At 44.3% G+C, this 26596-nt stretch overlaps 1 protein-coding gene across 4 annotated transcripts in view; it reads right to left on the reverse strand.

Moving 5' to 3' along the window:
* The window catches only part of PLPP4 (phospholipid phosphatase 4), a 123699-nt gene that overhangs the window by 62184 nt on the left and 34919 nt on the right, over positions 1 to 26596 (reverse strand). For 2 of the 4 annotated variants that reach the window (XM_012453472.2, XM_064373653.1), the window contains exons 2-4: positions 15180 to 15288; positions 5308 to 5398; positions 468 to 531 (exon numbers count right to left, since the gene is read on the reverse strand). In XM_012453472.2, coding sequence (XP_012308895.1) covers positions 468 to 531; positions 5308 to 5398; positions 15180 to 15288 — 264 coding nt within the window. Of the gene's footprint in view, positions 1 to 467; positions 532 to 5307; positions 5399 to 15179; positions 15289 to 26596 lie in introns of those variants that run through there. The other 2 variants (XM_064373654.1, XM_021674636.2) reach the window with 2 other exon arrangements.

Consider the following 26596-nt stretch of genomic DNA (forward strand, 5'->3'; position numbering starts at 1 on the left):
GAGGGGAAGGAAAAATAAATACAAAACAGAAATCATTTTGCAGGGGCAGTAAGAGAAATGTGCTGTAAGCCAAGGCTCAAATGCCAATTCATATGTTTGATCCTGAAGAGAATGATAAATAAGTAATTATATTTATTTATTAGAGGCCAAAACTGACAAGTTTGTGTGTGTCAGAGTCAGGCCCTGGGATGGCAGTGGAAGGAGCTGAAAATGCCAGCAGTGAGCTTTGTCCCACAAGAAAGTATGGTCAGTGGATATTTCCTTGCTATTGATCTCCTGCTTTCTAAAACAGTGGGTTTGTAACTCAAAGGGAAAGATCTGTGCTAAGGATGGAAAACTCAGAAGGACAACGATTTAAGGGAGAAATAGACGAGCTCAAATCTGTCCCATCAGTGTCCTCTGGCCCAGCTTCCTATATAGATGACCTTGATAGTCTAAGTCATCATTTCATTGTTCTTGGAACTTACCTTCCCACTATTAATTTAATAGTGTTTGTGCAGACTCCATTCAAAGCAAGAGCCAAGGACACCGCTACAAAACAAAACCAACAGACAGAAAAATAACAAGCTGGCTCTTAGATCAAAATCATCATTATCATTATCATCATCATCACTGTTACATTATAATACTATTCAGCAACCGTAGAAATATGAACGAATACTTTAAAAACAGATACATTGGGGTTGCTAGAGGACTTTAGAGAGTGGCTCATAAAATTCTAAGCCCCATGACATGAAATGTGTCTCTCCTCCTTGACTGAAATTTTCACCATCACAGAGGAGCTCATCTATCATTTTCTGGCCTGATATGAACAGATTTAATACCACAGTACGTAGAATTTCTTTTACTGGTAGCAAGAAACATAACTTTCTTATTTCCTCTTGGCAACCTTCTCAGACATAATTCTAATCAGAGCAGCTGCTGGAATCCTACTGCAGAAAAGGACATTCCCATTTGGTAATTATCTCATTATTGACCCATCACCGGCTGACAGCTGTCCATTTGTTATCAAACAAATCGCTGTTCCTGCAAAGGTGCGGAGTCCAAAGGCCTCACTGGGTTTGGAGAAGGTCTGCCCAGGCAGTGCTTTTTGCCATCTAAAAGAGCAAGAACTTCTGGGATACATTATTTGACCATACAGAGCACAGGGACTTTCTCCAAACCGTTTGGGAAAACTTTGCCAGATGCAGCACAGATTGTCCCGAAGGGTGCAGGCAACATGAGTCACAGAGCTTTCCCTGCAAAGATCCTGCACCTTTCTTCTGTGGTTTATCAAGAGTGCACAAAAGGCAGAGTCATCACCATCAATGTGATAGAAGGTCAAACGCCTCGCGGAAGCAATAAAAACCTATTGATGCCCCATTCCACTGCTTTGTTGAATAATAAAGCATGTGCACTACCATTTCCCTTTGGTAAATATTAACTGTTCAATACTAGCTGAGATTTATATAAGAATATAGCAGTGAATGGGGGCGTTTTCGGGAAGGAGCTGCCTAGAGTAATTCACAGCCCATCGAGAGAGACAAATGTATTGTTCTACAACCAGAAAGTACTGTGGAATGGCCAACATGGTCACTAAAAGCATGAGCCACAGAGATGGGAACACAGCCCACCTGCTTTTAACAAGTCTTCTGAAGCAGAAAGGATGGGAGGGACACATTCAAATGAACATATTTGTCAAAGGGAAACAAATCACCTAAGTGTGAGATGGGGGCAACTGGCCATATCTGAGTGTGGCAGAAAGGAGGGACAGGCCACAGATTCGGAGGGCAGAGCGTGAATCAGCAGCACAGCACTGCCATTAAAACACTGAGTATGCAATAGGGGTGCAGAAATTGGAACTAATATAAAGGAACTTGGAAAGATCCACTGATTGCATTCTGAACACACAGACCCTTCCTTCCTCAAATGCCAGCTTCCCTTCTCTCTGGCAAGCTCAGAGGACTATGGAGAGGCCTCTCTCCAAGAGGGGAGAGAAAATTCCCTGGGATATTTTGCCATATTCTCTCCACAAACCCTGATAATTAACAGGTTGTGATTTTGCTGTGAAATTACTGTGGTCTTTTCTCTGTTAGGTCTGGCCCGGCAGGCTCACTGCTGTGTTTTCCCAGTGGGGCTGGACTCATACTCATCCCAGTCCTAGCATGGCCTCTCTGGGAACAAGCATCCCTAGCTGATTCCCTATCGCCCCACATAGATCTTGGTGAACTTCATACACAGCCACATGGATCACTTCCCCAGCCTCTGAGCCTGGTGGGCTTATCGCAGTACAGAGCATTTCTTTAAAAAGTCTGAAATAGCTGAGCTGGAAAATGCAGAGATGTGATATAACCACCAAAAGTTGGCAACTTTCCTGTCTGATCCAAATGCCTGAAGGAAACAGAAAGGTGGGAAGCTGGTGATGATATTTAACATGGACGTCATTTCAGTATTCTAGAAGGAACCCTAACTGCTTAATATTAGCACAACCCTCTGGGGATCAATGCAGGAGCCCCTCACTGATACCAAAGAGAACGCTGTGCTGGGATCAGATCCATGAAAGGCTGGACAAACAGGAAAATAAATGGCCCCCATCAGGAATGCTTGTTCATTAACAATAACCCAGTGGGCCTGGTTCATAAGTGCTGTTCTGTTTTTACAGCACCCCACAGCACTGTGGGTTTGAGTGAAGGGTCAAAAAGACAAACCACACTGTGTCTGATAAAAAAATTCAAAGCAACGTGTCCCGTGAGTTGGCTTGTAAGCAGCCTGTACTGAGGACACTACAGGTTATAAGCGTTCCAGGGGACTAGAGGGCTTTTGTTGTTACTTTTGTCCTAGGAAATTCAGAACTATCATGCTTTTATAACAGGGTTCTCTATTACACAGTTCTGCAGCCTGAATTCCTAAAAGCCCAGTGCGGCAGGGGGCAAACCTCACTCCCCTCATCCAACGCCAGATGCACAGACATGGCCACATTTACCTGGAGATGAGGGCAGCACTTGGGATCCAGGTTTGGAAGGCTCAGTTAAAGTCTGCTGAAGACATCTGAGTAAAGAAGGGACCTGAGAACTAAACCTCCTGCTTGAGGGTCCTGAATTCCAGACAACACTATAAAATCTACACCTAGTTTTCTGTCCTTGGCTTTTAAAGATCACCCTCCCCACTCCCTACTTCCAAGGCTTCCTAAAAGTAGAGATTAAAAAAAAAAAAACCTCTGCACACAATGGGAGGCTGTTCATCATTTTTATAGGGCAGGCTCTCATTTATCTAGGCAAACAGAACATCAAGTCATTCCACCTTCTCTGTTAACATACAGGAGACAGAGTATGATGTTGAATTTGGAAATGTCACCCTAAGGGAGATTTAGCTGAGAATGAAAAGTCTGGAGAAGGTAACTGTGAGCTACTTACTGCTGTAACAGCATCCCCGCTCCAAAAGCCAGCCATCAGTGAGAACCATAACCATGAAAGACAGTTCTTACCCACAGTCACTTATCTTGAGACTCCATGCCAGGGGAGCCACTAGAATAAAGCGTGAACTAAAGGGATTTCCAGGTGATCTGAGAGGGCTCCCAACAGCACTTTTTGGAGACCACGGTGATATCCATCCCAGCCCTGCCCAGCCACTCAAGCCATGTGTGGAGGGACACCTACCTGTGCCCTCCTTGGAGAACCTGACCCTTTTCTCACCTCAGGTGAGGAGACTGAAACCTGTGACCAAAAGCCCAAGCCACACAGGGCAGCCTGCAGTACACACCTGACCTGAGGGAGGGCATCAACAGGCTGGCCAGGGACTCACAGCTTTTGTGGCCAGGCTGGAGAAATGAGCTCAGCCAGAGGCTCTGTCTAGAATGTCTGGACCAAGAAACACAGTGAAGCTTGGTGGTGGGCAACAGGCAGACAGATTTGGGGCAGAAGCCACCATCACTGCAGGCCCAAGCCTCAGACAAACCAGAGACATGGGGCAGCAGAAATAAAGTTGAGGCAGAGGATTCAGGCAGGGAGTGTCAGGAGAAGAAGGAAGGCACGTTGCAGTGGTCATGAGCCAAGAAGAGGGCTCCCCTCCTGATGGCCCAGCTCCCCATTCCAGTCCCCATGAGGTGCCTCTGAACTTTTCCCCCTTCTTCTTGGATGTCTGTGAGATTGCTTATCAGAGCCCTGTACTTAAACCCCTAATTTTTTTTGAGCTAATTTGAGAGGGATTCTGTTCTTTCAACTAGACAGGGCCTAACAGAAGGCTAGTTATATAGGAAGCGTTCTCCTTGCAGCTTTAGGGGAGAAGCTACTTGTTGTCCCACACCCCCTACATGCAGCTCTCACTCTCACTTCCTTACCAAGAAAAAGAGAGGACTATATTTTGCTACATTTTCATTTCCCCAAAGCACAGTAATTAACAAACACACCTTTAAGTGAAGGCTCTCATTTTCCAGACTTACAAACTCATTGAATGGTAAGTCCATATAACACACCCAAAAAAAATTTGGGCTGAGGATTTGGGTAACTTTTAGGTGATGTGTCAAAAAAAAAAAAAAAAAAAATCAACCTGATTTGGTTTTGCTCATGGTCAAAAAGCTGAAAACCTGGCTATAGGATAGTTTATTTTGTTTGCTAAACAAGCCAAGTAGTTTTGGCCATCTCTTAATGTTGTCATTTACTCAGGATTTGATTAACATGAAGACCAGAAAAACACATTTAATCCTAAAATGTCAAACTCTCGTCCCATGCAGACATGGTTCAGCTTGGGAAGAATTTATAACAAGGATGTTATAATCAATGACAAAGATCGTAGCACTTTTCACATAATAATGAGCACTTAACTACCAAAATGTCCTCAAACTAAAGATGAGTCATGGAGCTTGTTTGTAATATCTATTTTATTTTACACCCGCATTTTCCCATTTTTGCCTCTAGCCCATGGTGTTTGGTCAAGGAGTCTGTGGTCAATTTCTGAATTGCCCGTAACGTGGGTCTATTAGCCAAAACTGTGACTGGACAGTTGGTGGTAACAAAGTTTCAGATTTACTTTGCCTTACTGCCAAGAGCTACCTGGAGTCTGCGCCTGAGCAGCACAGCTCTCTGGTGTGTACAGGGTGTTATTAGCATTCAGCACAACGGAGAGCGACAGCGGGCGGCCTCAACATCCTTTATTTAGGACCGCACTTTGGCTCTTCTTTGGGCTTAAAGTTTATCTTTATGTTATCTCGTTTCTCCCCAGCTTAATTTGACCAAAAGAAAAAAACAGTTGGGTGTAACTGAGATTTCTTAAATGTAATAATCTAATTAAGGTCAGCCCCATTCCCTAAAGCAGGAACTGTGAATACTCTACCTAAGAAGGCTTCCTTAATTTCAGTCTTGTCTGTTCGCCGGATAATTTTCACCACACAAATAACAGCCAGGGGTGTGAGGAAAGAAATTGCCTGGAAGAAATAACAAACAATCCCTTATGAGGACATCAGTTTGCTGTCAGAAGGGCTGACTGATCATTAGTTCCCGTTAGCTTCATTTAGACTCCCTGGTTGAATAATCTTACTGAACTCCTGACCTCAAACAAACAAAAAAAAAGGGTGATGTATGTCTGTACTTAGAGACTACACAGACTTTAAAAATGGAAATCTGATTGTAGGTTATAATTGATTTGTAATTGCCAAGAGCCATGTTTAAAGCGGTGGCTTTTTAAATGGAAAAGAATAGTCTATAATTATGATGAATCATGTTTGCCAGTAATTCTCATGCTCTCCTCTGTGGAAGGGTGAAGAACCCTTGGCCTCCCACTCCCATCTCTGTGGACACATGAGTGCATGTAGGACTCACTTAGAGTCAATCAATTCATTCCCTTTTGGTGTTCTTTTGTTGAATATTTATCTCTTCTGCAAAGCAGAGGTTAGTCCTTTTGCATAAAGTCTCTCCTCTTCCCTTCCTCCATCCTCTTTCCTCCGCACAGATGCTCAACTCAGACTTAATGAGTTAAACTGGTGGGATTCAGATGCCACCAACATTCATTACAAAAGCTACTGTGAGGAGGAACCATGCTAGGTACCATCAAGTCCAGGAGCCTCTTACATCCTCATGATAGCTCTGTGACTGCCTCCTCCAGGCTCAAGGACTAGGTGATGTGCCTGGGAACACACAGCTGGAGAGGGGCCAGGCCAGGATTTGGGGACAAGGCTTCGCTTCTCATATTCTTTATTCCAGCTTTCCTTAATTAGTAAATTATCTTTAAACATTCCACCAACCATATAAGAAGTATTTATGTTACTCCCTTACAACTATAACATCTCAGGATAACAATATCAGAAGAGACCGAACATCTCACAAATCCAGAATTGGCCTAGCAGTCAGTGGTGGGAGGGCTGGGGTGTAACTGTTGATCAATAGTGTTCATAATTCTGGAAATCTCCCACTCTGCTCTAGTAAGACATCACTTTTTGGAGAGGGGCTTCCTGATGGGACTAAGGCGTGGCTGGAAGATGCTCTTCTTTTATAAAAGCAGAATCCACCCAAGTGGATGCAGGTTTTTAAAATTACTTGAGATGCTCTACACTTTCACTACAACCAGACTGCTAGAGCTCAAATAATCTTAGGGACTCCTCTTTGGGAACTGTCTTCAGAGATCAATTGTATGAGACATGAAAAAAATTCTCTCCTTACTTCCCATCATTTCTTTCTGACCAGAAGTGGTAGTAACCAGTTTGATGATTCAGCTGTGGCCCTGAATGATTTGGACTGTTTAAAAGTCAAATAAGCAAGTCTTGCCACCATGGAGGGTATTAAGGTGCTGAAAGGCAGATGCATGAGAGGAGATTCAGAACCGCTGCAGAGAAAGCAGAGGATTCCCCTGCGGCCTATTCAGAAGGGCAACACTCATGAGTTAAGAGGTCCAGTAAGTCTGTGAAAGCTGCCATAAGTTATTGGGCAGTTCTCACACCTAAATAACTATAGGGCTTGTTAAAGTGCTGATTTCCTCAAATATGCTCATATAGCAGGTCTGGAAATGCACCTTTTTAACATCATCTCAAATGGTACTGATGCTGATGATTGAGAATTATGACTTAGACTTTTGACTCACACATTTAGTGTTTAAAGAGCAATAACTAAAGCACCACTTGTGAAGTCCAATGTTATGGTCAAGGCCAAAGAAGTCCTTGTTTCTCCAAATCCAACAGCTTCCCTTCCTGTTTTCTGTCCCTTTATGCACTGCATACAGAGCAGGCAATGTGCTCCCAAATAGGAGAAAGCAACTCACCAAACAGTGGATGACCCAGCAATGACTCCACCAAGTCAACCTTTACATAGGAAAACAACATGGTTCTGAAGGAAACATTTCAACACAACCCAGCTGGTACAATCTAAGGTTAGGCAGAAATGAAACGACCCCCGCCCCCAAAAAAATATGAGTTGGGATGACTTTCCCAATGAGGCTTCCAAAGGAAATTCCAGAGCAGAAAGTCACTGCCCACATAGGAGATGTGGGTGCCAGGTGGGAGGCCCTTGAGATCAAGGCCAGGTGTGCGGGCTGAAATCATTAGAGCTGCCCAATGACTCCAAGTTAGTGGCTGCATGGCCCAGCCGTCTCCTTCAGAACTGCTCCCTGCCTCTACTTGCCTCTTCCTCATTGGATTCTCACCCCCACTTCCCCAACAAGACTGGACTTAATTTAACTCATGTTACAACTTTCCCAGGTAGATGCATGTGGGTATCTTTTCTAGGACCACTATCAACTGCTCTTGAGCCAATGCTAAGCACCCAGGAGGGCCCAAGGCTCCCCACCTCAAGGTCTTCTCAGGCAAGGGAACACAGCCTTCAAAGTGCCGTGGCTCCCACCCCAGTGTGACTGGAACAGAGATGTCTGTGTGATTGCATGATGTGGCATGTTTCCCCTCTCATCCTAACAGCAGTGGTCCCCGGGCTCATTTCTTCTTCTTGGAAGTGTATCTGCCATATCCTTGGGAAGCACAGACCATGAATCAGGATGGATAGAGACATAGTTACATGTATCATTCACCCCCTGGTGTACAAACATTGTTTAACTGAAAGTTAGAATTAAGAGATGAACTCCAGAAGCCAACACATTAGGAAAACAACTTCCTCTTGGGGCAAAACACCTCTGAACTGGGTAGAAGGAAGAATGAAAAGAGAATAAGAACCCCATCACCCCACTTTCACTCAGCAAAGCGGACTGAATCAAAGCCAGTGCACACACATTCCACTCTTCAGACAAAGGCCATTGGTAGCTGCGATTCTGCTCCCTGGGCCAGTGGAGCAGGTGAAGGTGAACAGAGGGACGTGAGGTGGGGATGGCCTCTTGTACGTCCACACAGGGGCAGAGATGGAGGAAAAACATGGGTAAGCAAAACCTCCCTTGGTATTGCTTCTCTTCTGTTAATGTTTCCATGGCTAATCTTAAAAGAATCAAATCCTAGGAAACCCTAGGATGAGCCCAGGGTAGGGAGATGGAGGAGTGGTCAGTGCTTATTTTATTAAATGGGACCTGAGAGTCAAAGAATTCCAGCCAAACACTGCTGCAGAATTCAGAAAACATACTGAATCCTTCTTGGACTTGAGTTTTGCTCACTTGCTAAGTGTATGGGGCTGCTGAATGTACTTACCTAGGTTAGAATAACAAAGGCTAACATATACTGAGAACTTACTAAGGACTATGGTCTATTCTAGGCACCCCACGAAAATTAACTCACTCAATTCTCACAGCAATCCTAGGTGGAAAAGGCTTCTTACTTAATACATAGGAAACTAAAGCACAGAGAGGTTCAAAAACCTGCTGGAAGGCATACAACTAATCACAACTAGTAAGTCACCAACTAAAAACATTATCTCCATTGTACCAATAACCAAACTAAAACTCAGAGAGATCAGTGGACACTGGGAGCCATGGCACTTTGAAGGCTGCATTCCCGTACCTGAGAAGCCCTTGAGAGGTGGGGAGCCTTGGCCCTCCTGGGTGATTAGCATCTATATTAAGCTCTGTACTTTCAACCACAATGTTAGAGCAGACTGGACTTAATTTAACTCATGTTACAACTTTCCCAGGTAGATGCATATGGGTATCTTTTCTAGGACTACTATCAACTGCTTTTGAGCCAATGCTAAGCACCCGGAGGGCCCAAGGCTCCCCACCTCAAGGGCTTCTCAGGCAAGGGAATGCAGCCTTCAAAGTGCCATGGCACTAAAAAGAAAACATTAAATAAAACATAGTACCTGCTTTTTTATCAAGTTAAAAAAGAAAGGTAAGGAGGCTTGTTTCCAGGACATAGATAAGCCATGGAAATTTTAGTGACAGCTGTCACGGCTTAAGCACCTACTATGTGTTAAGGACTTTCCTCACACTTTCCAATTTTCTAACTACTCTGTCGTGGAAAACATTATCTCCATTGTACAAATAACCAGACTAAAACTCAGAGAGATCAGTGGATACACAAATGAATACAGCTAGTGGGACCAAGACTCCCCAGATTGGGCTGCCACGCTCCTGGGTTGAAGTCCTGAATCTGGGTGATTCCCTTAGCCCACAAGCTTTATTTTACAGGTGGAGAAACTGAGGCTGGAAGAGATTTATACTTGAACACCGTCTTTAAAGTTACTAATTGTACTGCACAGCACCCACATAAAGAGATAGTGCATGTATCATTAAACAAGATCTGGTACGTGGCTAGTTTTGTATGTAGCTTATTCCACAGGCTGGGAAGCCAAAGCTCTGTGCAAAAAAAATATGTAGAATGGATTCAGATTAAGGACAGGTGGGTTCAAGCCCCAGCTCTGATACTTATCCGTTCTTTGTCCTTGAGCAAGTCACTTAACCTCTTTGAGTCTCAGTTTCCTTATGTATAAAATGGATATGATGATAATAATAATATCCATGGCAAGTATTATTGGCAGGATTTCAATTCACTAACAGTTATGGAATGCTGATTAGGTACCATGCACTAAGTGAAATGCCATAGGTCTGTCACCCTCATTTGATGCTCTGTACAGCTTGATGGGGCATGCTCTTAAAGACACCTTTTACAGATAAAGAAAGTAAGGTGCTGAGAGGGGAGGTGATCTTCCAAATTTCCATAGCTAGTGAGTGGCAAAGCTGAGAGCTGATCCCTGGTAGACCACTGTGGAGCCCAAAGCAACTGCCCACCAACAGGGTCCAACAGAGAGCTAGCGTCCAGTAAATGCTGGTTGTTGACTAATATTTCATTATTTTCTGGAAAAGACTGTTAAAAATGTATCAGGGTCTTGTCAGCAGACATATCAGATTAAAGCATTTTTAGTTTAAGCCCACCTGCACCCTTAGATCTGAGTACTGTGCACCTTCGAGTAGAGGAAGGAGGTTGGGGAAACAAGAGGGAGCCTAATTCTCTCAGGTACCCTTACCATACCCTAAATGACCAACTAGAGTATGGAGCATCCACCCATGAATCAACACAGGAAGGGCCGCCGATCCCCGGCCAGTGCTGCACCCAGAAAGTGGGTCATCCCCACATGCTGATGCAAGGCACCATGCACCATACTGCCTGGGGCACTTCTGGGAAGCCAAAATGTGGGGCAGTGTGTCTGAGCTGGGAGGGCATAAAGATGCCAAGGACTTCTAACAACCAGAAGAGATTGAAGCCAGAGCAGCCCTGATGTAAGGGTGTTACCCAGAGAGGAGTTTGTCACTAAGGTTCATTCACATCAGACAAAACAATGGGCCCAAAATGCCTTCATTTCTGGTTTTTGACAGAAAGGTGTGCTGCAAAGTGATTATAATGACAACTTTAGGACAGCAGACACCTGGAAAAGGCCCTGCTGTGGGTAAACAATTATATCCCATCACAGATAAAAGAGCTGTCTAAGACTCTTAAAAAGAGCCTAAAAATTAAACTGTCTATCATGATCCAGCCTTGTCTCTTTTCCTTCCTTCTTCCTCCCCAAAATGACTTTATTTTTGTCTTCCTTAGAAGCATCCTATCCCAGAATAAAAAACCCTGGTATCAAATCAACACAGTATCTATCAGTAATATTCCATGAGAATAAATCTTCTGGACATATCACGACCAAAGCAAAAAGAGAAGAGGGCAAAGAACAGACTGTGGGTGGATTTCTTTTGGAAGCCAAGGAAAAAAAAATCACAAAACCTATCAATCCTTAAACTCCTTACTGGGTCTTGCCTATTTCTCAAGCCTTTTTAGTGATGCTGAACTGCCCACCTTGTGTTCATGTCTGGGCCCCTCCCTAGACTAGAAACCATATCTTATTCAACTTTGCTCACAGCAGGTGTTTCATAATCATCCACTGAATTAGGTCATAATTAACCAATCCAAAGCTGCCCTCAGTCTGGCTCTATCCCTGCCCCCTTCTTAGCCCTTAGCCATAGATACTCCAAACAAACTCCTATTCACAGGACCCACATAGCCCTCATTCTCCTTCTCTGCCTTTACACGCCTCTCCACCTCACCAATCACCAACGAGGCATCATAGCAGAGTGGCTCCAAGAGAGAGTTTACACTCACTGCCAGCACTCAAGTCCTGCTCCAGCCACTGACAGTTGTCTATCTCAAACAATGTTGCACAATTTCCCTAGTTATGTTTTCTCCACTGACCTTATGAGATTAACAAAAGTGCTGACCTCAAAGGATTCTGAAGATTAACTAAGATGCTCTTTAAAAAGAGATAAACACAGTCCCTGAATTCAAGAAATGTTCACTATTGTAGATGATGATGGCTTTGATGACAATGATAATAATGATGAAGAAGAAGTTCCCTAGAACTTACCTGAGCCTCTATTCTGGCCCTTTTCAGATTCCATAGAGTACCACCCTAATGTGCCAGGGATCCTGGAGGGTCCCTGGGGGTACACCTCAAATCTCATTGGACTTCCCATCCCCTATAACCCTTATGGTTTTCTTCACCCATAGCAGGCTCCCTGGAAATGTCCCCTGAATGTACAAAGAGACAACTACGATAGACAAAAGAAAGTGTACCAAAAAGCAACAACCAATACCGATTAAGTTGTCCTACACACAAAAAAATAGATTTTTAAAGATGTTCTGATAAACCCTTCACACTCAGCAGGAAACCACGGCGTCTTTTGAACAAGGAAGCAGCTTTCCATAAAGGTGGCTGACTGCTTGGGCATATCCCAGAAATGCTAAGCAAGACCTTTCAGTGCGTCTGAAAAGAATTCTCAGCCAATCTCTCTGGTCAACAGGAACACTGGGTTGTCAAGGGGAAAAAGCTCTTGGAATCAAACAGTTCCAAGTACATCCAGCTTTCAGGGTGACAGACATCACCTGAGCTAACGGTGCCACAGACAGCAACAGCGCAAGTTAGGAGGTTTTCAGTAACATTATTACCATTCACTCTGCACTTCATCCCCTAGCCATTATTCTGTTAATTTTCTTGTTACATTTACCCAACTGGCTCCTCTAACTTGCACACTCATGACTCTAGAGGCATTAATTATCCAATAAAAAAAAAACTAAGTCAATACCAGCTGCCTTTAAAACACACCTTGAATGTTAGAAAGTTCGTGTTTAGATTAAAACATCCCAACCAAAATTAAAGGAGATCCCAGGATTTTGTTTATGTAGTAAATAAAAAAAATTGAGCTTTCAAAGAAAATCGAGCCATTTTCTCCATCAGTGAAACTGGATGTCCTATTACCATTTCTTCTACTAACAACTGAATTTTTGTTTTGTTTTGGTTTGGTTTTGGGTTTTGATGGAGTCTTGCTCTGTTGCCCAGGTTGGAGTGCAGTGATGCGATCTCAGCTCAGTGCAACCTCTGCCTCCCAGGTTCAAGCAATTCTCATGTCTCAGCCTTCTGAGTAGCTGGGACTACAGGCATGTGCCACCACACCCAGCTAATTTTTGTATTTTTAGTAGAGATGGGGTTTCACCATGTTGGCCAGGATGGTCTCGATTTCTTGACCTCATGGTCCTCCCACCTCAGCCTCCCAAAGTGCTGGGATTATAGGCATTAGCCACTGCACCTGGCCAACATCTGAAGGTTTTAAAGGACTAGAAATGTACACATAATGCCTTATGATAAATTCTTAAAACCCAGGAAAACAAATCTTATTTATGGGGTGATAAAATATTTTTCATCTTTGTGTAGTATTATAAATTTATCTACTGCTTTCCTTGTATTATTATGGAATTGTACTAAATCGTGTGACTAAATGAATGAAATTCATCAACTACTATCAATGAAGTAAAAGATTGAACTTATTTAATTAGGAGAATAGAGGGTATGAATCAGTATGTGTGGCTGAATATCCTTCTGTTCTCTGAGAACCCCAGCACTGAATAAGCTCTCTACTGCCTAATTTCTACCACCACCAGCATGCAAATTGCTCCGTCCTATTTGTGTCTGTAGCCAGAATATTTGTGGCATTTGTATCTAGACTTCAAAACAATCCATTGTTCATAAATCTAGGACACAGCCACAGATTTCTCACAACATCCCATATGAACATTCATCTCCAAATTGTGTTTTTATAACACATGAAATGTAAAATGTTATGAAAAATAGGAGTAACTGATAAATAGAAGCATCTCCCTATTAAAGCCATTGAGTAAACTCATTATACATACACTGATTCCTTCATTTCTAGGATTTATAGAAGATTTGAGTTACAGCAGAAATGAAAAAAGCCTGATTATAGTAGTCATGTGTTAGTAAATCCCTACTCACAACCACCCTAATTTGTCAATTTCCCTAAGATTTATAAAAATCCAGTTTATTTTCCAGCAGAAAAGTAACTATTAAGAAACAATTAAAATGATACTTTAATGCTTACTGGCGTTATGGGCATTTCCAAGAGTTTGCAAAAGAACAGATCTCTCCAATCATCACTAATTAACAAAATTTCTCTGTACAATCAGAGGGATTTCTTTCAAAACACAAAAATGTCCCCTGTGTGTCTATGAAGTTTCTGGAGCAGTTCCCAGACAGGCACGAGACACCATGGCAGGTCAACAGGAATAACATTCAAGCTGCTGGGAGGCTGCCCATCTAAAAGTCACATTATCGTTCCACAACAAACAGGAGCTTAAATATTTCCTCTGCTCCAGAAAGTTTTAATGGCGATTCTCCAACTCTCCAGGGCTTCATTAGCATCAGCAAGGAGTCCCAGACACTCTGCCCCCAACCTACAGGGGAGCCTCTTGGCTGAGAGCTGAGCTCCAAGAGCTGGCTGCTAGAACCTGGTGCTGTGCTCACTAGCAGTGTGACACTGGGCAATTCCCTCATCTCTCTTGGAATGCAGTTTTGCATCTGTGAAATGTGGACAATAATGACATCTTCCTCACTGGGATGCTGGGTGGAATTAAATGAGACCATCATTTCTTAAGCTCTCAGCCACAAGTCTGGCAGAGTGGCATTGGGGGTGGGGGAGGTAAAATTAATCCCGATATATCCATCAGCTCTATGGGTGCTTGCCCATTTATTCTAGGAGAGAGACACAAGACACTCTCTGGAGGTTGAAGCACAGGGTGGTCTTATTAGTGGCCAAGAACTGATCAGCTAAACTTGAAAAGAGGTTAGCAGAGCTATCTTGGTACCTTCCTTTGGCAGAATCAAGATTTATCCTAAAAAGAAAGGGGACAGACAATTCTTGTTACTGGCTTCTAGTCTTCCTTTACTGTGACTCAGCATAGCCCAGACAAGCAAGTCCTTTCTCATTCCACAATATTGGGCAATGACACATGACCAAGCAGCTCCTATCATGATGTGAAATTGGATTTTATTTTATTTTATTTTATTTTATTTATTTATTTTTAGACAGAGTCTCACTCCATCACCAGTCATCAGGCTGGAGTGCAGTGGCGCAACCTCGGCTCACTGCAACCTCCGCCTCCAGGGTTCAAGCAATTCTCCTCCCTCAGCCTCCCGAGTAGCTGGGACTACAGGCACGCACCACCACACCCAGCTAATTTTTTTGTATTTTTAGTAAAGATGGGGTTTCACCACATTGCCCAGGATGGTCTCGATCTCTTGACCTCGTGATTCGTCCGCCTTGGGCTCCCAAAGTGCTGGGATTACAGGCGTGAGCCACCGCGCCCAGCCAGAATTGGATTTTAATTTGATGGGCTGCTTACCTCTTTCTCTCAGGCTACCCACTGTCTTCAGGGTTAGAAACACAATGATGAAAACCCATTTGTTTCATCTTTGATAGAGTGGTCAAATAAGGCATGAAATCGTGGTACTTACAAACATGAGGCGAGTAGGTATGTTATCTGATTGCACCAAAGGATTTTTATACAGCCAGATCTCTTCTGGCTGGATGACTCTCTGGAACGGATCCAAAAACTCTGTAAAACTGAAACATAAAAAGAAAAGTACACGAAGGCTGAGCATTCTGTTACTGCAGGAAGTTCCCTAGGAGGCGCCCCCCGCTCCGCACTCCCGCCACCTCCTATGCATCCTCACTGGGAGGATCCAGCCTGCTGGGGAGGGGGAAATAGACAGACCCTGCTGTCAGTTCTCAGCCAGTTCAAAGGCTTGGGAAGGACTGAAAGAATCACTGAGATTCTGCAGACTCTTTCATCACCACCTGCCAGCAAGTACCAATTCCATCCAGAAGGGAGTAGCTTTGTATGTACAAAGACTCTAAGGACTTGGGGTTCCAAAGTAAACTGGAAACTGAAGTCAGAATGGTGGCTCAGACTGGGGCGAGGCCAGAGCAGCAGCATGGTTTTTTGAGAGTAAAACAGGCTTGAGGTGGAACCTAAGTGAGGGAGTAACTGGCTCAGCTGCCCATGTGCTGTCTTCACTGGTTGGGCAATGAAAAGCAGTCACTGCCAAGAGAACTGGGGGGGAAGAAAGGGGCAGAGACACAGGGGTTTGCTTTTTTAGATCTCAGCCATTAGGGCACCTCCCAGCTCTCCAGCCAACCTTTACCTGAGCAACTAAGTTCAGCACCACTTCAGATCAGTTGGAGAGAGCAGAAGAAGCCAGGTCATTTGGGGCTTTAAGTGCCAGGCTAGAGGATTTTGATTTTGAGACAAGGAGAGGTTTGGCGAAGAAGCATGGAATGGGAATTCCAATTCAAAATGGCGGCCCTGGCCATGGTGAGGTGGGACTCAGAGGAGAGAATAGAAGGCAAGGTGGGAGGTGCTGGGGTTGTGGCAGCTGTCCCTGCAAGAGAGGCTAGCGGACTGGAAAGGAAAAGGACAGCATGGAGAACCTGTGGGCAGGAGTGGCTGAAGGCGATTTCTAGGCTTCTGGTTTGGGCTTCTGGGAAAAGGAGTCCCATGATCCAAGATGAGGAGCACAGGGGAGCTGGAGAGGAGAAGCTCAGCTTTCTCCTCCTCTAGGAAACCCTCTAGCGTGGCTGGTGGTCTAGGTTTGTCCATAACTTTTCCAGTTTTAGCACCAAAAGTCCTATATCCCAGGAAACTCCTCAGTCTTGAGCAAACCAGAACAACTGGGTCACCCTAAAGCTGTCCCAGTCTCCAGACAGAATCAGGAGTCCCACAGCCCCGGTTTCTTTCCCAAATTTGGGACGTTGTACGAGCATGATCTGTTTGCAGCTTCAGCTCCCCTGTGAGGGTGTGAGGGCAGGAGCCACTCCATGACTGTCACCTCAAAGCCCAGTAGCACGGCTGGGCCACCGTAGGCACTCAGAGACCACAAAAGTTAACATCCTTTTGGGAATTTGAACAGATGATACCAAAAGTACTCTCACTTTGATCAGCCTGACTCTCAATTCTATTGTGTATCTAAGATACCTAAAATCCACCCATCTTTCATGTCTCTCTCCCTGTCTCTCCTTCTCTCCTTCCCTTCCCCCTTGTTTCCCTGCCTCCTCTGTGAGGTTTTACATCCTAGAAGTCTGTGTATTTATGTAATCTGGAGCCTCGGTAGAAACAGTGGTGCCCATGACTGTTCTGCTCAGCACTGGGCCCCCAGTGCCTCTGCCTGGCACACAGGCATCACTTGGTAGCTCTTTGCCAGATGACTGAACAGACCCCTGCAGTGGCATCATCACAGAATCCAGCCAACCCTTCACCATCCCTGAACCTGGAGCACTTCTACTGCAGAATCCCTATTGCATTCCTTCATTGGGGTACAAGTTACTTCTGCTATCAGCCCTCCAAACCTTCTCTAGAGCAGCAGGAAGGAGCACCCTGTATAGGCATCAGGAAACTGCTCTCCACCCCAGCTCTCCAACTGAGCTGTTCTGTGCTGTGGAGCAAGCTGCTTCCCCTCCCAGGGCCTCTGCAATGGGGAAGGCCAAACTAAATCAGAGACTTCAACTTCAGATGGGTCAGAACCTTCTGGAAAACACCCTACCATAGACCTAAGACTCCACGTGAACAGAGTATGGTAATGTGGATTTTAAACACTCCTGTAGGTGGCCCTGATGGGCCAGGAGTCCCTAGCATTGAACTAAACGTTACCTAACGGTCCCAAACCCTTGGATCCAAGGACAGGACATTCTGTAATTTAACCCTTCTCACTAACATCTCTTCCACCCATGGCAGGACAGGCTCTCAAGTCAGGCCAGCAGCATTCAAAAGCCCAGCTCTAACTATGTGGCACATGGTGAGTCTCCTAACAGTTCTACACCCCAGTCCTCATCTCTAAATAGATACACCTTACAGAGTTGGAATGAAAGTTAAGTGATGGAATACATATGTAGTGCCTGACAGAAGAGAAACAAAAACTAGAATCGTATTACTATCATCATTTTACTCTCGCCTATACCTACATATTTTTACTAGACAGTTTTCAAGCTTTGTTTGATTTTGTGACAACCTACTTCCTGCCCCAAGTGTTTTTAAGACATGAAATAAATTGAAATGAAATAAAATAAATTTTGTTTGAAGGATGTTTTTAAGAATATGTAGCATACCTATGATAACTAAAACTTCAGAATACTCCAGTTTCTGTAGCTATATAACAAATTACTCCAAAGCATTTTATTTTGTTCATGAATTCGTGGGTCAGGAAATTGAGAGGGGCTCATTATCTAGGCAGTCACCACTTAGAATCTCTCATGTGGGCACAGTCAATGGCTGTCAGCTGGAGTCTCGGCAGGAGCTGGAACCCCTGCTGCTGTTTTTCTTATAACAGGACACAGTCTCTCCCCTCTTACCTCAACCTCCTATTCTGGGGGTGGGGGAATCAGTGATATTGGACATGGCTAGTTGCTGTGTTACGGATTTGAGTTGCATTTGGCTATAAAACAACCTTGCTGGGAAAAGTGTGGGGGAGAGGACCTCTTCCCACACACACCTTGAGACAGATCCCAATTAGTCAATGATCTTGATTGTAAGAAAGAGATTCTGTTGGTTGAGTGAATAAAGAGAAAGGTGGGATGGCCTTCAGGTTATCTAGCTTAGCTAGCATTGCTAACCAACTGTTGCAAGCTCTGAAAATAAAAGATCTTGAACTCTCACCCCACCCCCCAAAGAAGAAAAACCCTTCTTCTCTAGCACTGTGGTCTCGGGGTGGTCAGAATTATTCATAGCTACTGGCTTCCCCCACAGCAGGTATCCCAGAGAACAAGGCAGAAGCTCCGTAACTTTTACCAGCCTAGTCCCAGAAGTCGTGTAGTGTCATCTTCAGTTAGAAGTGAGTCCTAAGCTCAGTCTAGATTCACGGGAGGGGAAATGACTCCACCCATTGACTGGGGTATGGCAAGTTCTTACTAGAAAAGCAGGTGGATGAGGGGTATGGCTGCAGCCACCTCTGAAATATACTCTGCCACACACAGGGATTGACACCATGATGGCCACACAGCCCCCCTCTGAGAGACCCCAGAATCTTGACTCCTATTTCTTCTCACACAGTCGGCCACAGGGCAGGGGGACCAGGCACACCACAGAGCACCTTTCTTCCTCATCTTGTTTGTCTTTCAGGTTTTAATATCCTCAAGCAATTTTTCTAAAGCCTGGTGGACCCAGCCTTTTGCACAATCTCTCACCCCACCCTGAGTAGCTGCAGCCAGAACACATCTATCAAGCAAATTATGTCCTCTGGGAGCAGCAGTACTAAGAAAGATCGATGTTCCTTCAGTCATGCTCCAGCCACTGATGTTTGCCTCAAAGAATGCAGACAGTGGAGCTAATACACGGAGGACCAGGGTCTTAATAAAGCTTAAGGATCTTAACAGGGACAGAGGTGGGCACACAGGGGAATGCAAAGTCCTGGAGGCGTTAAAGGCGTTCATTCTCAAGAGAGGACATGCCTGGGCCTGGAAACATCCTTCTACAAGCTCTTAGGAAGTGGGTTGGAATCTAAGAAACAGGAACCCTGCTTCTAGGGAAGGGGTGAAGGGATGGTGTCCAGCAATGCATTAGGTCAGTGGTTCCCAAACTTTAATGTGTCCAGGGATCACTTGGGAGTCTTGTGACTGCAGATTCAGAGACAGCAGGCTCAGAAGAGATATAAGAGCTGGCATTTCCAGCAAGCTTCCTGGGGGTGCCTCGCTGCCAATCTGTAGAGCAAACCTTGAGTCACAAGAGGCCAGGGCAGCAGCATCATGTGGGATCTGGTTAAAAATGCAGAATCTCCAGCCCCACCTCAGCCCTAGTAGATCAGAGTCTGCATTTAACATGATCCCTAGAAAATCTTCTCCATGACTGTGGTGGAAGGTGGGTCACGTCCATATACTACATTGGTGCAAAAGTAACTGGGGTTTTTGCCATGCTTTAAAAAAAAAAAAATGGCAAAAACCACAATTACTTTTGCACCAACCCAATACAATCTAAATCTAAACCTATCTCAAAAAGCCATTAAAATCATCTCAAGCACCACTTGTGTCATGGGGGAAGAAAAATACAGAAAACAAAATGAAAACCCCAAGGCACAGCAACCTGAAGCCATTCAGTGTGGAGGAAAATCGCCCTGCCAGCCTTAGCATCGGCATATTCCTGGCCAGTGCAATGACTGACGCCCTGGAGTTTTTCAAGAAAAGACTAAAGGAGTTGCAGCAACTCTTTGACCACCAGAAGGTGGGTAAAACCATTGAGTTTACTTTCATTTCCAATAAATACAGAACAGCTAAAAATACCTTAACGCCCAGAAGGCTCTGACAGGTCCAACTATGCAGAGCTCCTTTGCGGATGGGGGTCAGGCCTGTTGTTCTCACTGTGAAGGCCTTTCCTCATCTCTGCAAAGCCTTCATTAAGAATAGAAGAGCTTTTGGGAGGCCAAGGCAGGTGGATCACATGAAGCAAGGAGTTCAAGACCAGCCTGGCCAACATGGAGAAACCCCGTCTCTACTAAAAACACAAAAATTAGCTGGGTGTGGTGGTGCGTGCCTGTAATCCCAGCTACTCAAAAGGCTGAGACACAAGAACTGCTTGAACCTGGGAGGCGGAGGTTACAGTGAGCCGAGATTGTGCCACTGCGCTCTAGCCTGGGCGATAGAGTAAGACTCTGTCTAAAAATAAGAAAAAAGAATAGAAGAGCTGGTGTGTGTCTATGTACATAACTCAGGGCCCCCTGTACTCAAATCATGTGGATAATTACACTAGTTATCCATTGCATATCACAGTTTGTTTAAGAGTAGAGTAAGACTCCTAAAACTTCATCAGGTTTAATGACCAAAAATAAACAGCCCTACATGAGTAGGAGGCGTGGAACTCTAACAGATTACAAGGTATCATTTAGAATCATTTCAAAGGAAAAGTGCCATTTAATGAGACTGTAGAGGTATGAATGCAATATCTTCTTCATTGTTATCAATAAACTCTGATTCAGCAGCAGCGCCAGTCTAACCTCAAAATCATGGACCTCCCCCATTACAAGCATTCAGGAATTATCAACTATTGTCAACATCATTTCCCTTCATAGGGATTCAAACTAAAAATAAAATGTCTAGACTCTGCAGGTCAAATGTTACTACACTGAAAAGCAAAGTTACTATTAAAGAAAACATACTATTTTCTTTAATGATAATTTTAACTGCTCAAAGTTAGGTAAATTGTTGTTGGATTTTAATCCAAGACATACTTCTATTTCTTTGCTGTTTGAATTGGACCGTTATCTTAATCTATCTGTACCTTAATTTCTCCTGGGCAAAGTGGAAGCAGTTTTATATATTTTCTCCTTAATTTTCTCATGATACAGTTTGAAGAACTTAAAACACATTCACTCAGCACCATAAGACAGGGCAAGGAAAAAAAGTTCATGATGAAAATTCAAAGATGTAATCCTAACTTGATGCCAAGCAATTTTCTCTTTAATTTGTACATTGTTCATGTGTGATTCAGATATTTAAATCTTCCCTAGGCAGGGCTTTTAATTACATATACATATACACAAAATGTACCCACACACACCACACATATAAACACACACACCGCCTGAAATGAAGTGAGTGGAAGGCATGCAAAAGGATGCAATTATTTAAGATGCAGGGAGAAGCCACTAAAATTAACCAAATAGAAAAGAGGTAAAGGAGGATCTGATATCGACTAAGAATGAAAAGCAGGAAGAAAACTAATGTCGGAGTGATCTGAAAGCAAAATATAACAGAAAACCAAACACCCTTTCCCTTTAAGCAAACTGTGGCTGCCATGGCTCTTTCATTGCTAAGTCACAAAAGCACCACTGACTACCTTTTTTTGGTCACCTGAGTCTTCACCTACAAGTAGCAGATGCAATTCTTGAGGCACACGTGGCACCAGTGGCGGCTCTCCAGGCCTTTAACCAGCTTGGCATCAAATTAGAATGTGGTTCTGCCTCTAGAAAGATCTCCAGACTAGGGCTAGATGGGCAGCATCTAGACTCCTGACAGATAAAAACTATACTCACATATGCTCGCGTACACATACACACACACACACACACACACACACTCTCTCTCTCTCTCTCTCACACATATTCTCTCTTTCTCTCTCTTTCTCTTTTTTTCTCTCTCCCCCTCTCTCACTCCCAGGCTCTTGTTGGTGAGTTCTGTTTCCATAGCTCAACATGACTTAAGGACCCCAGGATATACATCTGGTTACACAGAAAGGGGACAGGAGGGGACAGAGAGGGGGCTATCATCTTTGTCAAATTTTTCTTCATTCAACAAATATTTACTGCGTGTCCATGATGTGACAAGTGCTGTCCTATAACACTGGTGAATACAAATATGGCCTCAACTCTTATGGAGATGACAGGTTGTTTAATCTGGTCACAATAGATTGTGGAATTGGGTGTTGAGGTTTTTGCTTGTATGCATCAGAACCCACGAGCTTGCCACTCCACTCTGCTTTAAGGTGTCTAGATTGGAGTACCCCAGTAGTTGGACCCATGAAATAGCCTCCCACCCAGAGCCACCTGTGAGGACCCTGGTTCTCTAGGGATGTTCCAGGGTATGTATCTATCACACTCCACACGCCAAATGTGGCAACAGATGCAGCCCAAAGTTGGGAATCCAAAGGAATGGTTGATCTTGATGTCACATCAGCAGAAACAGCAAGTCCATGACCAAGGGACAGTGATGCCACTGTCCCCCGGGGCCTCTTCTAATTCAAAGTCAAGTTCCCAAAGCCCCAGAGGATCCCTATAAGCTTCTGAAAGATTTCATGGATTAGCCAATGCCCTTAGTCCATGTACCTGGACAACAGGCCTTTTTCAGGATAGGTGACGACTCCAGGGGGCTTTAAAGTCAAGTACTAGATGACAGACCTGACTGTCCTTTGTCCCAACTATAAATAACACAAGATTATACTGAAATATAAACCCAATCAGAACATTAGACTTAGTCCAAATCCCTGCTTTGGTGTTTGCTGGCTGGGTGGCTTGTAAGAAGTCACATAACCTCTCTGAGGCTTCACCTCTTTCTCCTGTCCTCTAGGATGCTGCCATAACTTCCAAGGCCATTGTGAATATTCCGTTCAATCAGTAACAAGTCAGGGTCCAGCACAGCACCTGGGGCACTGAAAGCCTCCATAAATGGTGGCTGTTTCTCTTACAAATGTGAATGTGTGGGTCTGAGAAGGCTACCCCACCTTCTTTAAGCCCCACCTGAGAGTGGTGAGGTTGTGTGCTGGGGAAAGGAAGCAGGCAGAAGAATGGCAACAAAACTCCTCATCATTTGCTCATTCTATGAGTGAACAATGGCCCACAAGGTCACTTTCAACCCTTGAGATCTGAAGAAAAAAAACACTTGGAGACACATGATAAACAAACAAACAAACCAAAAAACGTTTTCCAGGTAAGAGCTGAGAGGAAAACATGTTTCCTCATTGCCCTATTGATTTTTCCTCCCTAGTCAGCTTCTCTTGCTCAACAGGGAAAAGCTCTTACAAACAGGCATTGGGGCCGGGCACGGTGGCTCACACCTGTAATCCCAGCACTTTGGAAGGCTGAGGCAGGTGGATCACGAGGTCAAGAGATCGAGACCATCCTGGCTAATATGGTGAAAACTCGTTTCTACTAAAAATACAAAAAATTAACCAGGCATGGTGGCAGGTGCCTGTAGTCCCAGCTACCCAGGAGGCTGAGGCAGGAGGCAGAGGCTGCAGTGAGTCAAGATCGCACCACTGCACTCCACCCTGTGGGATATAGCGAGACTTCATCTCAAAGCAAAACAAAACAAAACAAAACAAAACAAAAACAGGCATTGTATGTGGTTGGCAGAATAGGCAGGCCACTCCACTTTTGGCAGGAAGGAGGTGTACCAGATTACTTATTAGTCCTGGAAACAAGAGGTGGGTGTAGTTATCAGAGAACATGTTGATGGATTATCTCTGTGAGGCTGTGGGCCAGCAAACTGCCCTCAGACAGGTCTTTACTCTGAATTGAAGCAGTTGGCTGTCCCCCAAAACAAAAGTAACAATCAGAATAATAATCACAGTTACGATATTGCAGGCATCTTGTGCCAAGCCCTTCATTGCTGCTTTCCAACAGGACTTCATTTCATCCTCATAATAACTCTGTGAGGCAGGAGTTACCATTATTTCTATTTAGAAATGAAGACACTGAAGCTACAAGATGTCAGATGTCTTGCCTAAGTCTACATGGCACAGTGTGCATTACTCCTCCATACAGGCACTGGACTTTTAAGGAAGGCAAGCAACACACCCATACTTACACACACACACACACACACACACACACACAAACACATACATGCTTTCCCCACCAGCTCAATGGCATCTGCAATTATTTTAATGAGACACAGACTTTTCCCCAATTAAAGATATAGAGATTTGACCTTACTAGGGAAATCCAACACGTCACTCTCCAGTCTCACTCAGTGTGGATGACAAATCAGATTCTTGCAGAGCACCATTTGATGTTTATTGGAAAGAAGCAAAAGAAAGAATGCGCAGGGAAGGAGGTGGAAAAAGAAATGAAGACCCCATGAAGTTGTTCCCACCAACTCTCTTGTACCTGTCATCCAAAGAAGGGATTCCTTTGCAGCAGCTGACTTAATCAAATAGTCCACCCCTCACCTGGATAAGGAAGAGTTACATGTGGAGACCGGCCCTGGACCAGACCAGCAACAGCTCCTGGAACTACCGCCCCTTCTTGGGGATGGTTCTTCTTGGTCTGTGATAAGCCTCCCAACAGATGCAAAGACTGAGGCTTAGCAAGCATATATGCCACCCGAGGCAGAGCCGGGATTCATGTCCCCATGCCCTCACTCCAAATCTCATGCCCTCTTCAACTGTGGGGGCATAGACTCTGCAGGCAGCTCTCCTGGGATGGATTTTTATTCTTTCCTTGCTAGCCACATGGCCTTGGGCAAGATGCTTCACCTCTCAGGCCTCAGTTTCCTCATCTCTGCAGTGATGCTGAGAATAGCACCTACCTCAGAGGTGTAAGGATTAAATGAACTAATTCGTATGAAGTGCTTATGAGGATGGGTACACATAGTGAATGAATGATAAGGGTGTTAAGTTTGAGCAGTGTAAAGCCTAAGATTGAGGCTCAATGTTATGTCTTGTTTTGACAACTGAAACGAAAATGGCTTCAAATGCCCTCACCACAAGTTCCCCTCCCTACTCTGCTTTCACGAATAAGGTCCTGTGGCCAAACAACCTTTCTTACTGAGGTGACCAGGCAGAGTTTCTGCTTATCCCTGAATAGTGAGTCTCAGTTTCCCGCTAGCTTGTAGAATTATCCAATAAGTCAATTCCATCATCCTGTCATTACCAGGGACCACTCCACCCTCCTGATACTACAAAGCCTGCCTCCCATAGTCCTTGGCTGTTCACTCTGTTCCTTGTGTCCCTGCATGGTGGGCAGTGTACTCCTCCCCTGGGCTGTGAGTATATGTGAGGAACGAGCTGCCGTCAATCTCATCCGCCCAGTGTTGAGTGTCATGTATGACCGTCCTCATAACCGTAGGGCAGGAATCCCTCCCTCGACAACAGGGTGTGTAGGAGACAATCAGACAATTAAAACATGTACTCTACTGCTGTACCTTCCTAAACACACTGGGGTGGGATGGGTGGGGATGGGTGAGTGAACGATATGGAAATGTGTGGGCCAAGCCTGAAGATGTCCTCCATCCAGCCAGCTCTCAGGGCATGGAAGGCAGAGGGACTGGCAGAGAGAGGACCAGAACAGGCCGTGCAGGTGAAGCAAAGCTCCCAATGCAAATCCTCTGCCTACTCATGCCCACTCTTCTTCAGCTTTTAGAAACATGACCCTAACTTGCATTCTTTACCTATGGCCCCTGACACTGGAACCACAGACCCTTTCTTCTGTGCCCTCAACACAAGGAGGCAGGAAGGCCATGGCATCCCACTGAGCATTCTTCCCAAACATTTATACTGTAGATCTCATCAAGCCTTTAGACCCAACAGGGGAAGAGGAACAAGTCAAACACCCTCAATGAATGATTAGGTGGAGCCAGGAATAAAGCTAGGATAAAGCTAAATGTTCCAGATTATAAGAGCCTGAAGAGACAAAACAACCAAAAATGAAACATATGTGCTCTGACTAGATCTTGGGTCAAAACAAATCAAAAGCTATTAAAAAGAAACATTGGGGATGACTGGAGAAAATGTGGGACTAGAGAATGAATCAGATATTAAGTAATAGGAAGCATATTAATTTTCTTCAGTGCAGTAATGGCATGGATATGTAGAAGAATGCCTTCTTTATAGGAGAAGCAGCTGAAACATTTAGGGGGGCTTAGGATTCTCACGTATCAGTAAGTTACTTTCAGGTAGTTCAGAAAAATGTATATATAAACATCTTATAGGAGAAGCAGCTGAAAAATTTAGGGGGGCTTAGGATTCTCATATATCAGTAAGTTACTTTCACGTAGTTCAGAAAAATGTATGCATAAACACATAAACTGAGATATCAAACCAATATGATTACACGTTAACAATTGCTAAATCTATGTAGAGTATATAAGGGATCATTCTGCTCTTTCGACCTTTCTAAATATTTGGAATTCTTCAAGATAAAATGTTGGCATAGAAAGGCCCAGAAGCAGGACTTCAAAAGTGGGGAAATAGCAAGGAAGATAGTGTTTCTCTGGAAGTACAATGGCTGGCAGCCAGAGCCGTGGAGTTGAAAACCCTGCATCCTGCCCTTGCCTCTTATTTGTGGTGTGACTCGGGCAAGGTATATGTCTCCATGAGCCCTCTACTATAATGGAAATAACAGTGCCACTATCTCAGGGGCTGTGGGAAGGAATAAACAGTGATGTAATGCAGAAT

The sequence above is a fragment of the Aotus nancymaae genome, unplaced genomic scaffold (assembly GCF_030222135.1).
Source record: "Aotus nancymaae isolate 86718 unplaced genomic scaffold, 86718_ANA_hifiasm-v0.15.2.pri h1tg000010l, whole genome shotgun sequence".
Classification (NCBI taxonomy): domain Eukaryota; kingdom Metazoa; phylum Chordata; class Mammalia; order Primates; family Aotidae; genus Aotus; species Aotus nancymaae.